The 14,528-nt window shown below is 44.8% G+C and overlaps 1 protein-coding gene across 2 annotated transcripts in view; it reads left to right on the plus strand.

Annotated features, from left to right (window-relative positions):
- Positions 1-600: 600 nt before the first annotated feature.
- CHN2 (chimerin 2) overlaps positions 601-14,528 on the plus strand; it is a 163,238-nt gene continuing 149,310 nt past the window's right edge. Inside the window, exon 1 of one of the 2 annotated variants that reach the window (XM_055804652.1) lies at positions 601-1,019. In XM_055804652.1, coding sequence (XP_055660627.1) covers positions 971-1,019 — 49 coding nt within the window. In that variant the 5' untranslated portion in view covers positions 601-970. The remainder of the gene's footprint in view (positions 1,020-14,528) is intronic. The other variant, XM_055804653.1, reaches the window with a different exon arrangement.

Here is a 14,528-nt window from a genome sequence, read left to right on the forward strand (position 1 = left end):
GTGCACCTGGCTGGGGGCGCCCGGTGCTGGCCCGGCGTTTTCTAAGAAAACGGATGCCGGGGGAGGGGTGGGGGGGATAATGAAAGGGAGGAAAAGTGAGCGTGGGAGCTGCCAGGCGGGAGCGGGCAGCCGCGGGAACGGAGAGCAGCCCGCGGGGGAGGGAGGCGGACAAAGGGCGGCGAAGCCAACCCCCTAGGTGCGAAGCCCCGCTCCCGCGGGGGTCTCCGGCGGCCCGGGGGGCGCAGCCCGCGGCAGCGCGGAGCCCACACTGCGGCACCGCCGAGGGGGGCGCCGGGCCCCGGCGCTCAACAGGCGCTGCCGCCCCGGCGGGCCCGGCGGGACGGGCGCCGGCACATGGCAGGAGCCGCGCTCGCCGCCAGCCCCGTGCCAGGCGGCGGCGGCCGGAAAGGGGCTTGGCCGCCGCTCGGCGGGGCTGCCGCGCCGCCGGGGCTCGCCCGCCTGGGACCCACCCTGCCCGCTCAGCCGGGGCCGGCAGCCCGGCCCAGCGCCGCCGCTTCCTTTGTGTGCGTGAGGGGAGCTGCGGCGGCGGCGGCGGCGGCGGGTCTCCCCGGCGGGCTGTCAGCGCTGCCCGCGAGGAGGCGGGGAAGGGAAGGGACGGGAAGGGAAGGGAAGGGAGGAGGCGGCGAGGGAAGGCGCTGCCAGGGCGGCTCTCCCGTCCCCGTCACAAGGAAAGCCCTGCTCCCCAGGCGGAGGGAGGCACTGGAAGCGCCGCGGGGCCTTTTCCCTGACCTGCCGAGCGGCTTCGCCCAGCCCCGCAGCGCAGCCAGCAGCAGCTCGGCGGGGCGCCGCCGCCACCCGCTCCCGGCGGCGCGGGGAGCTGAGCGCGGGCTGCGGCGGCGGCTCGGCGCGGAGCGGCCCCGGCACTTTGCGATGGGCTGGCGGCAGCGGCGGCCGGACAGCAGCGGGGGCCGACGCGGGGCTCGCAGCTAAGGGGCTCGCAGCAGGGACCATGGCCGCATCCAGTAACTCCAGTTTGTCCGGCTCGTCGATTTCCTCTGGTAAGTTTCTCCGGCGAGCGCCGCATTTCTTCCCTCCCTCCATTTTAGCAAGGAGCTACCTGTCCGCAGAGCGCCCCGCCGTCCCGCCCGCCCCGAGCGCCCCCGGCCCCGCCGGCAGCCGCCGCCGCGGCCGCCCAGCCCCGCACGGGCGAGCCCCCGGGGGGCGGCGGTGCCCCTGCCCGGGGCCGGGTGTCCCTCCGGCGGCGCCGAGGCGGGGAGCCGGGACGGGGGAGGCGCGACGGGGCTCGCCTCGAACCCCCACCGCGCCTTTGTGTGGGACGGGGGCGAGGGGAGCCCCGCGCCCGGCTCCCTGGCCGGGGCAGCCGCATCCCTCCCGGCGCGGGAAGGGCGCGCCCGCGGGCCGGCACGTTACCGGGAGCCCCCGCCTCGGGCTTTGGGGGGCCGGGCGTACTCAGAGAGCTCTGCTGACCGGCGACCCTGCCGCGGTCCCCGCGGGGCAGGGCCGGCCCCGCACCGCCCCTGGGCGCGGCGCGCTGCGGGGTGCCCCGCGGCCGGGGCTGCCCGGCGGGCCCCTTCCTCGGCGGGCGCGGCGGTACGCGGGGCGCTGCGAGGACTTCTGCGGTAAGGGAACGAGTACGTTCCCGATCCGGAGAGAAAAACGCTGTCGGTGGAAAACCGCCGCGGGGGCCGCGGCGCGGTGTGAGGAGCCCGGGCGGGGGGCGCCGGCCCCGCGCCTGGCGGAAAAGTTGCGGCGCGTTCCGGAGCGAGGCAGCCTGGCAGCGACAGCAGCGATGTGACAGTACCACCGCCTGCTGCTCAGCTCCCGAGCAGGTGTTTTAGTATTTAAATCATGAGAAATTGGCAGAGAGCAATATCCTGGCGGTTTAGTGGGCTGAAGGAGTTAACAGAAGGATGAACAACTTCGGGGTTCCAGGGACTTGTGATTCAGTGTTTTATTTGAGGTGCCAGATTGAGAATTTGTAAGAGTGCCTGTTAAATGTAGCAATATATGCTGTGGAAAGCAGACGAGCTCCTTTGACTGTCAATACAACTGTAGAAAAATATAAATACATGTAAAAGGCAGTGAGCAGCTATGATTTTTTTAAAGATGGTGTATGTGACTTACACAACTTACTCTGTCACTGTTCCAGCATGTGACACCGAGAGCCAGATCCAAAGAAGGAACTGGGTCCTAAAAAGAAATACTTAATCCACCTCTTAATAAAACCCACAAACGTTGCAAGCCCTGATTGCCTTAACGAGGAGGCACCTGAAAGAGGCAGGTGTGAGAGATTCTTCCTTGTGTTCACGTTTGCAATGCAAGAGTCACAAGACCGGAATGAAAACAAGGAGGAGTCAGCCCAACTCAATAGCTTGTTAGTTAGAACTGCGGGGAAGAGGGGGGGGTTCAGGCGCATCCTTGGTCCAAGCTAACTCCAGGTGGCTTCCTGCTCAGCAGGTGAATCTAGCACCAAGCTCAGCATCTAGCTGAGGAGCTGGGCTTTGGGCTTCAGATGTATGTAAGTCAGGCGTTTTGGCACTTGACAGTACCCTGGTTTGTATGAAACCCTTAGTTACAGCCTCCAGCAGTTTATGGCTTATCTTTTGTTTCCTATTTTTGCAAGGCTGAGCACAGCTGAGCCTTGACCCATGCTTGGGGCTTTTAGATGCCACGGTAGTACAACTAACACATATTAGTGCTTCATAAAACAACTGTGTGCCGTTGGCTTTATAACTTACAACCTTGGAGTGGGTTTTGTTTTTTTTCCAGTGCATTCAGTCTGTATTTCTTCTATGCACGTAATGACCAGAAGTTAAATTTGCTGCAGCATGATAAAGTTTCCAATATTAGCAGACACACCGTATCAGACTGTGTGCAGCTGTATTTTGGCTGTCTGTGGTTTTGGTTCTCAGAACTCAGCAAGCCTTAGAGCATATTGTTTACATAATCTAACCAAACAGTCTTGCTTTTAAATTCAATTTGGTAGAATTTATATGTTTGTTTAACTTACAATGTGGAGACTTCCAAACAGCATAATTACTTCTGTTCCACAGAAGAAGGAAAGTTATATTATCACAATACACTTTACTAATGAAAAAAGGAAGCAAAGTTTGTGGTTGACAGCAGAATACCACGCTGCAGGACTCGGCTCTACCATTGACCTGATGCTTGGTCTTGATCAAGCTGTGTAATGTGTTGCTGCATCTTTTTCCAATCTTTAAGAGCAGTGTAGTGTTTGTTCATCTCATAGGGAACTTTGGAAGCCAAATTAAAGCACTGCTCACATAATCCTTTCAGATCTTGAAATAATCTAGGAACAGTTACTGTATTTGCAAATGAAGTTTTAGCTTCAGCAAAACATGTCTTTTATTTTTAGGTTTTTGAAAAAAGATATGCTCATATATAAACATTCTGAGAAGAAATAAAACAGTTCATCTTGAGACCATATAAATAATTAAAGTTTGAAACCACTGTTAGCGTTTGCCTTTGTTTTGAGGAAGCAGCAGCAGATCTGCCTCACTTCTGTCATTAAATTAGTGTCTGTAACATCCAAATATGTGGTTGGATTTGAGCACTAGGACATGACACTGGAGAAATTATAGGTGATTTGTTTGTTTTAAGAACTTTGGGAGTAATAGGTAACCTGCACATGCATTAAGTAGAAGTTGAACTGGTTGATAGCCACATTCTGGCCCATCTGAACTCGTTGTGCTGCAGAGCATCTCCGGGTTCATTCTGTTCACACCAAGAGTTCGGTTAGCTTCTGTTGCCTGCATGGGAAGGCAAGGGTTAGCTAGAATTTGTCTTACAAGGAGTAAAAAGGTTTATTGACTGAGTGATATTAGTGGAAATTAGAGTTTGAGCAGCAGATGGGAATTTTCATTTGCTTTTTTAAAGGGATGGTTTCTTCTCTTACCTGCCTTGAAATACAGGTAGGTAGTTCTCCTTCCTTCGATGGTGTCCATCTCTACTCTTTACAGGTGAGCACAGATGTGCTGTAGGAACAAAGTAGTCACAAGGAGGGGAAAAAGTCTGCTGGTGAATGGTGACCACTGAAGCCTGAGAATCTGCTATTGCAAGTGACCGTTGGTGATGTAACTGTTTCAATTCCCACCAATTCATGTCAGTGAGAAAGAACCTTAACGTTTCAAATATATTTAATGTGAGGAAGCTGGCCAAGAATTTTGTGGCATAGGTATTCTGCTTGCCCACTTACGTTTCTGCAAATGTGGAAGTGGGACTTATTGTCTTGAACTTGTGTCTTCATTAAAGACCAGAATTTGGTTCTGTCCTGGAGCGGTTCTTTATAAGCACTACCTGTGCAGTGACAAGGCAGGGTGGTTGGCTGTAGCTGTTGTACAGATGGGGAGCTAACATGCGTGGAGAGCTATGACTTCAGCTATCAACTAATCATAGAATTGTTTAGGTTGGAAAAGACCTTTGGTAAAGCAAGTGTTCATACGTAGGACCCTGTTGCTCGTTTCCTTTCACAGCTAGGGAGCCTGTCCCTTCTTCAGAGCTCGTGTCTGTGTACTTGTCTCAACAGCCACTGTGAGGCTGCTAATTATAGGTTCAATAATATTAGGTACTTGTCATGGGCCCCACCTGAGAGGAGCCTATGAAGGATTATTTTTTTTTTCACTAGGCTAGCACTCACCGGCAACAAAATCTACAGGAGAGCCATGGGTATTTGTGTTGTATTCCTCCATATATCGCTCTCTGCTTTTGGTGGAAGAACTTGCTCTGACAACCAACTGTTGTGTTTCAAGGTGGCTGGGGGAGAAAGAGGTATACCCTGCTAAGGGAGGAAGGTGGGTATGATAAGCAGGTAAATTAGGTATTCTTCTTTGGGCCTTGGGTAAATCTGCACAGCATAAGGAATGCTGAAATTATAATTACTTCCACTGGGAATGCCACTTTACTTCCCTGTAATCTCTTCTATAACAGATACCCAGGTGATCTATTAGCTGTATTCCTTGCAAGTCCCTGAATTCTGTTCTCCCTAGATGAAGTGCTGATTCAACCACAAGCAGCATCTTTTCTTTCTCTCCTATCCTCTAAAGAGGACTATACATATTTCTATGCTTTCCTTCATGATGCTTTCTCCTTAAAATAGACATATTCCCTTGCCTCCTCATCTTTGTATTGACCCTTATTCTCACTCCTTCTGATCTTCCTTTTCTTAAAATTTTGTTGTTGTTGTAACTTTTCAGCTTTTTCGTGGCAAACAATTAATCTCTCCCACTGTCACCAGCAGCCACCAGTTTCTTCCACCCGGTAGCCAATTACTGATTGTATACAACTGGTGAACTTGAGGCTCTGCTTTCTGGAACGTAAATACAAGCTTGAGCAAAGAGACCTTTGTGGCTGTGCCTGCTCTGCTTCTCTGCTGAGCAAAAAATCCAGCCTCCTTCCCAGCTAGGCTCCATGCAGCAGTATTCCTCGGCGTCGGACGTGTCAGGCTCTGCTGAGTTGGGCCATCCAAGCTGGTTTGCAGTGGCTGTAAATCCCAGCTGCCTTTAAGGCTTTGAGCTCTGCTTGAAAAGTCTTCTGCCAGACAGGCTCCCTTTAACGGGTTGATTGCTTAGATAGCTTGAGCTATCGATCAGGTAAGGGTCCACGCTGAACATAAATGCAAACACAAGTCTGCTAAGCGGTAGCATGTAATCTGGCTTTCTCCACCATCAGGAGTCGAACTGTGCCAAAACCTGTGCCAGAGTCTGAGCTTTGAGAGTGGTAGCACTGGGAGCATTTGGATGAAGACCCAAGGCAAACTTACACATGCATGTGCCAGCGTACTCAGTATTTTGCGTTTTCTGTGAGGTCCGAAGATAAATTTGCAGGCGTTAGGCTGAAGGGATAGCCCTGCACCTTTCTGCTTCCCGTCTGAATTGATGCTTCTTCACAGGGTGTGCACATTTCAAGTAATACCTGTTATTAGACCAGGTGATGGAGGTGAAACACATAGGCAAGCATTCTGCTACAGGGCTGGAGAAGGGCTTGTGTGTCTTGTCAGGGTATTTTTGCTTTTCAGCTATGCCTGCTGCTCTAGTAGAAGATACTGCTTCTCCCCCCAAACCCCCTGTTTTTGTAAACTTGGATACCTATGTAGAAGAACGACCACTATAAATTCTTGTAAAATCACCAGTTATTGATGGTTTTTTTTAAAAGAAAATTTGAAACACTTTTTTGTTCTGAAGCTCGGGGGAGAGGTCTTTAAGACTCATTTAAGCAGTGATCCTCAATTAATAATGAAGTTTATGGTTCATAAACTAATTCTTGTAATAAATTGAAAGGCAACAAATTGGTTGTTTTAAATAAATGAACAGAGATAGGTTGTTTAAGGGCAGTGTAGTTCTCAACTATGTGTTTTCACACACACTGAATTTCAAGAAGGATAAAAAGCGCTTACTGAGGGAAGAAGAAAAATCTTTGATGGTTCCAGGAACTTAACAAGGTCAAAATAAAATATTAAAGGCTCATGACTCTCTGGGGGTCATGAACGTGCTATGATGTGAAATAGGCAGATATATTGTAAAAATGAAAGTCAACATAGGCTGATTTTAATTAAGATGCAAGCAAGTGAGAAGAAATGAAATTACTATTGTACACAGATCCAGAGAGATTCTAATTGGGAAAAAGATTAGTAAATGAAAATAGATGTTTATTCTTAATGATTTAATAGAAATAGTGTTGTGAAAATGGCACATGAAAGCTATTTAAATAATGCTGTCATTATGCTGATAAGGTGCTACTTTTGATTTTTAAAAGGGCAATAAGAGTTCTTTTTATTTCTGTTCCTCATGCCAGGCTTCTGCTGGCCAGGGTGTTCTTGCTCTGAATTAAAGCTGAAGTCTTTTGTATTTGATGATTATAAGAACTCACCGTTCTTATTAAAAATAATAAAAATTCAAAAGGGAAAAATGCCAAAGTACCCCATTCTAATGTAGTGGTTTGTTCAACAGTTTGTTACTGAATGTGTAGGCTGTGATTACTGATAATAAAATAGCCTGGAAACTGGTACAATGCATGTCTGCTTCACAATTTAGCTTATATGGGTACTCTGTAAAGCAAAAGTCTTACTCTTTTTACGGATCTGCTTGTCTCAGAGACATATGTGGAGGATCAGACGAGCAGTCTTTCATGCTGTCATGATGATGACCTTTTTGGATACCAGTTCAACTGACGAATTCTTGCCTTCTGTTTGATGGTTATAAGGAGGCTTAGATATGCCAAATGCTGAGTGATCGCAGGCAGGAATATGTCACATTAGTGAGTACTGCACACAGTCCTCTTCTATGCCTGTGCCCATAATGGTTTGCATGTTTCAGATGGTAATAATTTGGCTATTACAGTGCATAGGTAAGTCTTAAAACCTGGTGGTTTAGACAAAGCAATGTGGGGGTTTTTAAGCTGCTTCGTATACCTGGCTAAAGGGCAGCAGTGGCTGGTTTCGCTTCACTTGCAACATTGAGTGCTGGCAGAAGGTGTTCCCATGCTGGGGAGCCAGTCTGTTCTCACTTGCTCTTCTCTTCTACAAAAGGAGGAGGTACTTAGGAGATTAAGTATTTGGAGAACTGTGTTAAGGAATGGCACATTAAAATTGCATGAAAAAGCTTTTGTTGAAGGGAAATGCAGCAGGATGTATAGAAGAAGCTGTAAATCTGTAATTTTGTATATATAGCATTCTTTACAGGTGTAGTCACAGTTCATCTAAGAATTATATACAGTAGCTAGTGTAAATGTATAGTTTTAACTGCTATGAATAATAACCCATTCTTGCTGTCTTTTTCTAACCTTTGATTATGAGAATGTACATTCAAATTTTACATTTGGAGGTGGTTATTACCAGCTATGAATCATGCACAATTCAGCAATAATAGTTTCATCACCCTGTTTTACTCAGCAGTAATCCAAATCCCAAGACTGGAGGGTGAGTGTATCCTGGAAGAAGGCAACTGATGTTGCAATAGTGTCCTTGTAACATTAATGTGCTTTAAAGTTTGCAGATGAATATGCTGAAACTTGACAGCACAGGCTGCTGTGTTTGGTCAGGTAAGGAGAGGTTAAAAGGTTTTTAAGATTCAGAAGAATGTGCAAGTGGCGTGCGCCCTGCTTCTGATGCTATTGATCAAGATCATCACGAAAGAATTAGTTCAGTAAATAAGACATCTGTTCTGACGATATCTTCATCAGGCAGTCCGGCTCCCCTGAGACAAGGTGTCTCCAGTATGACAGCGTAGAAGGTACTAGGTGGGCCCTTTTTTATCATCAGTAAATCACATGTCACGTGCTGCAGTGTGTATGTCAAGTCACATTTCTCAATTTCTTCTTACAAGCTTGTCACGTAGCAATTCCTCTCCTTCCATCTCACCTTCTTGTTGGCTGTTTAAACACTGCTTGTAACTTTTACAAAACCCGGCATGTTACGAGGTGCCTTTGCGATGTTACGCTTTTTATTTCATCAAAGAAGAAAACTGAATGTTAGAAGAGATGGAGACCTCAGTTTGTAAATGAGGTTCAGTTGTTGAACAGATGTTTCATGGCTAAAAATTTGCCTTTCCTTGAGAGATCAATTGGTGAAATATTTGGGCTTGTGTTATGGCAAGAGAGGAAAATGGCAAGCATGCGTCAGGTGCAGGTGTACTGGGCACGGCCACTGCAAAGGCAGGCAGAAGTTCCTGGGAGAAGGTGGTGGTTCTGCTCCAGCAATGTCCAGCGCCAGAGGGCCTGTGCCGTGTTCCAAAGCAAAAGAAGTCCCACAGCTCTTTCAGCATTAAGTTTGCTGTCAAAAGGCACGGAATATCTGTTGTAACACTGTTCTGCTGCACAAAGCTGCACTGATTCCACCTTAATTCCTCAATAAACTAGATGAGAGTGCCCCACAGGAAAGAGGAGAATGAGGGGATCGTAAGACCCAGACAGATACTCCATTTTCAGCTTTCCCAAGGCATCTGTGTGGTTGCTGTTAAAGGCAGTTGTATGGGGTTTTGTGTGTGGCTGAATCCTACCTTTGTGTGCATGTAGCACTGCACTATTTCTGCATATTATAAGAGCTGTGGCCCCGCAGACAGTGCCAGCACTTTTATCTCCCATTTTTAAGCAGTTATATTGTATGTGAGCATGTGTAGCTTAATAGCGAACCGTATCCTATCCTGGTTCAGGGTCAGGTACTTCCTAGCACAGAGGCATACATAAACCGTGGGCTTTTTTGGCATGGAAAATTCGAGATGCTAGTGGCTGGCATGGCCTGTTCGCATGTTTAGGTAAGAGGAGGAAGATCCATCCACTGTTGTTAAACACAATGGTATCACCTCTGTCGAAAGTCCCTGAGCTGTGTGTAGGCTGGGAAACCGGTGAAATACATACACTATATGCCTGCTGTATCCTTTTAAACTTCCTTAAGTATCCCCTGATAGTCACTGTGGGAGATAATCTACTGATCTGACCTGTCAGTGCTGCTGTTATGCATATAGCTGGGCGAGTTACAGCTGAGTCAGCATGCTGTGGCATCTAAGTCCTGCTTTCTACAGCCAAGAGCTCCTAAAAGAGGAAAAATTTGGGATGAGTTTGAAATTCTGTGTTGCAGGTTAAAAATGAAACCACAGCCCACGCCTATGTTGCAAGGAGACCTGATAGGAAAATCTTATTAATAGCGTGCTGGTTAGAACAGTATATAATTTTTCTTCCTTTGATTGAAAAGCTTTTTTCTTCATTGCTTTATGAATATATGACCCAGCTGGATTTATAATCCGACTACAGCTGGATCACATTTAATTCTTTTTTATTCCAATATTAAGCCCAGCAATTAATGAACTTTTAAGAGCTGGAGCAGAGTTTTTCATATAAGGTTCCTCTAAGTTCCAAGATTTAGAGGTTTGCAAAAAACTGGCATGTTGCAATCAGATTTGTGTAGTGCACAGAAGTGTCATAAGGCTGAATTAATTATTTGTAGAAGATTTTCTTTTTTAAATGAAAAACCCTTTATGAACGCAAAGTATTAAGTCTTGAACCTTCAAGCTGCTTGGTACCTTCTGTTCTCATTGCATTGAGGTAGTAAATCAGCAGCCTACAGGACTGGGTAGTTGCTTATCTGAGGGGTTTTTATGCAGTTTCCATTAAAGCAGCATCTGCTGTTATGATGGGGCAAATTATTACAGGCTACGTAGTAACCCCTCCCCTCCTCCAAGTACTGGTACATAACATATTTATATTCAGTGCATTTACATCATGTGTATGTAGAACACGTCAAATCACTGGTGATGAATTTCCAAGGGTTATGTACAAGACTTAAATTATACAAAATTTGTGTAAATACCCGCTTCTTGGGAGCGCATACTCTTCATAACTTCTGATCTCCTGCCAGGCAAACCAAGATGATGGACAGCTTCTAGCATCATGCTGTGATAGCTCTGTATTTGTTTCATTTTACGATCTGAGGCATTAGTTAGATTGTAGTTAGTAGTTATGATTGTTTTGTGTTGATGAACTTACTGAAAGAATATCGAACGTTTTGATGTCTTAAAAAATGGAGAAGACAAATTTCAGTTGTAAGCTTCCTTATGCTCATGTGCGTCTAACATTGGTATACATTGGAAATTTTGCTTAAGTTTAGAGACTAACAGTAAATAATGACTTAAATAGAATGGGCTGTCATGGATGAAACTTCAGTGCTCCTGAGTGAGCACTTGAGGCTGGGAGACAAATGAAAGCTATGGAAATAGTAATTGACAGGTGTGCTTTTTTCTCCTCTTCTGTTATGATGCTCAAACCAGCAATAAATCGTTAAGCCATTGAGAAATAAAACGGACGAATTGGAGGATGGAAGTAAGCAGATGTCTGACTGATGAGAATTTACAAAATTATGTAGACAAGAAAAAGAGATGTTTTTATTTAGATTGTGTAGAGAGGAGAGTACAAGATCCTGAACTCTTTACCAAGTGGGTTGCTGTATCAGACAGTGTTATTTAAAAGAGGAGTGAATTTTATAGGTTTGTCGTGTAGAACCTCTGGTCATTTTGGAAGTGGATGGGTACATCTAAGCATGTGGGAGAGGGAAGCGTTAGGTCTGACACAGAATGTTGAATGTTTGGTTCAGGCTTTTCTGTAAGGGCACAAACAGGGGAGCTCTAGGGCATACTGAAAGCATCAGTCGCTGGCCATGAAAAGGTAATAACCTTTTCCCCCCTGATTGATTCAACAGTTGACTGTCAAAGTGAAGAAGAATCCTATCCTGTGGTAGCATTTTAGCTAAACACGTGATACAGTCTGATTTCTAAGATAGGGGGGGGTGGGTTTTGATGGAGCTCTGAGAGCTGCATTTCCATCAATGCAGTGCCTGGAGTGACCACTGTGGTGACTTTCCATATTGCGGTTTGAATGATTTCTCCTGCAAATATCGTGAACATAAAATGAAGAGGTTTTCTGGACGTGCTGTTTGTTGGGCAGCATTGCTGGGTAGTCCTATTGCACGTTTCTAAACAGTTGTTTTATTTCCTTTCAGAAGTGATAAATTAGCATTCAGTAAGCTCCAAGAAAGAGAAACCAAGAAGTTCTCCTCCCAGATCCATTAGGTTGCCTTTATACCATTGATTTTAAAAATAGACCTGGAAAAAGGAACATTTAAGTGCAAAACCAAAGAGTAAAGTGTATTATTTTTAATGATTGATGTAACAGTAAAGCTTTAAGCATTGTCAACTTAAGAAATCAACACGTAATATGTGATTTCTTCTAGAACTAAAAAAAATTGGCAGATGTGTGCAAGTTGTAGATGGGCTTGTTTGCACATAAAGATTATTTCAAAAGAAGGTCTTAAGAGCCATAATGGAAAAAAAAATGTTCAGACATGGAAATATTATGGAATAGTTATTTGGGAACAGCTATTCCTGAACACTATTCTTTTAAGTTGTAGTAATGTAGATCATTGACTTGAAAGGTGTAGAAATATAGCATTATACTAATTTGTTGAGTAACACTAAGCTGCTTTTTTCTTCCTTTATGCTCAATGTATTCTTGAAAGCTTGTTGCTCCCTTTTTTCAGAGACATACGTATTCTTGACATCAGAAACTTAAACCCAAACCTGCCATATTCAAGGGTTTTTTTCTTCTTTTATTTAGTTTTGTGTTGTTTAGCACAGGAGCTGGTCACATGATGGTTAAACTATAAAAGACTAAAAAAGCGTGAAGATAAAGATGATTCATTTCAGGGTAGAACTTTGCTAAATGGAAGAGGTCATTATTAGAATCATTCACATCATGCACGTAAGAGGTGCCGTCAGGACTGGCAGGATTGGAGGTCTATTTTGCTGTATGTTGTTGAGCAGGATATTATAATTACTGTTGTTCGTTTGTGCTGACATACATTTATATAGAGATTGCGTGAAAAGGCCACAGGGAGGTTGGTAGCTGTACAAATATAGAATAAATGACAGTGGGGGGTCCAAAGATCTTGTAACTTGAGGAATGCTAGAAGCATGAGGATAGTGGGTGTAAACTGCAGTCAAAATGGTGAAGAATTTGCACGCTATTATTAATTACATGTGTCAGAATCTGTGCGTGTGTTTAAGAAAATAGCAGGAATTTGCCTCCGCCCCCCCCCCCCCCCCCCCCCCCCGAGCTGTTTCTTCTTTAATTCTATTAACTACGGAGGAGGAGGCATGTTGCCTTCAGAGAATTGCTGCAGAGGGCTTTGGCTCATGAAAAGCTTTTCTGTCTTGTGTTTGTTTCAGATCCTTTGATCTCTTTTGGTTTGATGAGTATGTGTCATCACTTGGTATTGCAATTGCTTCCTCTTGCTCAGATATGACAGTAATAAATATATTCTCCAAAGAGTGTAATTTAGAATTTATATTATTCACAGTTATTGGCAAGTACTGTAGCCTAAATGGTGAAAATGAGGCGAAGTCTGATTCCGGTTGATTTTTTAAACATAATTGATCTGTCTTATCAATATGCATAATAAGCTTATCAAAACAGACTTTTCAAAAATTAAAGAAGAAAAAACTCAATATAAAATGATTGTAAATGTTATTGAGTAGTGTAATTTACTTTCACTTTACAGGAAAAGGCTTTCAGCTTCACCTCTTAAGCAGCTTTAGAAAACTCCATACTGACTCCTGGCAGTAGTGTATTGATTGAAAGCATCCAGAGTGTCTAGAAAACATAAGTGTACACAAATTTGCCTGAAAGGGATGTATTTTACAGAAAGAAACTCCATCACTGTCCAGGGTTTGTAAGAAGTATGTTGATCAAAAGTACTGTGTATACTGTACTGTGTAATAAAGAGCTTAACAATAGCAGGTGTTTAAAAAAATTTTTTTTTTCATCATTCGGTAAATGTTAAACTAATCTGCACAGCACCTGTTTCATAACTGGGAAGAAATTGGGCAGAAAAATGAAACCACTCAGCTACTACCAGGGACTGAAATTAAAATTCACATGGAGTAAAAATAGAAAATCTTTCAGGAAACATTCTCAAGTTGTTAGAGAATGAATTAAATTCTCCCCCTGGACCTCAGTTGGAGCTTTGACCCCGTGGACACACATGGGACTTTTTTTCTCCCCCGGTGTAGTTTACCTTATTTTTGTTTTTATGTAATAATATGTCACAAATTCGTCGTGCACATTTTTCATTCTTTTTATAAAATCAGTTTAGGACATGTATTGTCCCAGTAAAATTTGCATAGATTTATTTTTGGTTTTCCTTGCTTTCTCATATGTGCTCTCTGCCTCCTAATGTAAAGCTTGGCTACACTTAGGCTTGGGGTTAGGTAGACTTAAACCAGTTAAGTAACTGCGAGTACTGCCAGTGATACAAACGGTGTTATCCTGGATTTATGTTCTGACAGTTACGTAGTCTGATACAGACTTTCCCCATCCTTGATGATCAGACTGTTCCCTAGTATACATTTCAGAACAGATTTATTCACTGCTACGTACTTAAAGAAGTTGGTGCTGTTCATTTCTGGGGCTGTTGAGCACCATTTGGAATAGCAGCTGCTGAGGTAACGATTTGGACGTGCCCCCAACCACCCTTGAAAGGAGAAACATCGTGGGCGCACAAAACCTTTCCAAAGTATCAACGGCACGCAAGCCTGAAAGCATTTGCATATTTTATTTTAACAGATTATTTTTTTTTCCCCACCATGAATATGTTTATCTTGCTTGCAGATACTGAGTCTGACTGTGTGATGTCAAGCAGGAACGACTTCAGGATTTTTTGTGTATCTAAGGCTCCCATAAGCACATGAGCAAGGGCATTTTCTTTCTGATTACCTGCCAGGTTGTGACAAACTTAAAGAAATACAATCTTATGGGTAAGACTTGGTTATCAGCTCAGTTTACTGTATCCTGTGATTTATTGGAGCCTGCAGCCCATGTAATGGGAGATGCCAGCTCTCATTTGAGGGAGCTCTAAGAAAGAATGAGAAACTCGCCTTCAGGCCTGGGCCAGACCTCTGAAATACTGGCAAAAAAAAAAAAAAAGAGCTTATAGTGAGGTTATTACTTGAAAGCAAGCCAAATTTTAGGCCGGTCCGTCTTCATCT

The sequence above is a fragment of the Falco peregrinus genome, chromosome 5 (assembly GCF_023634155.1).
Source record: "Falco peregrinus isolate bFalPer1 chromosome 5, bFalPer1.pri, whole genome shotgun sequence".
Lineage (NCBI taxonomy): Eukaryota > Metazoa > Chordata > Aves > Falconiformes > Falconidae > Falco > Falco peregrinus.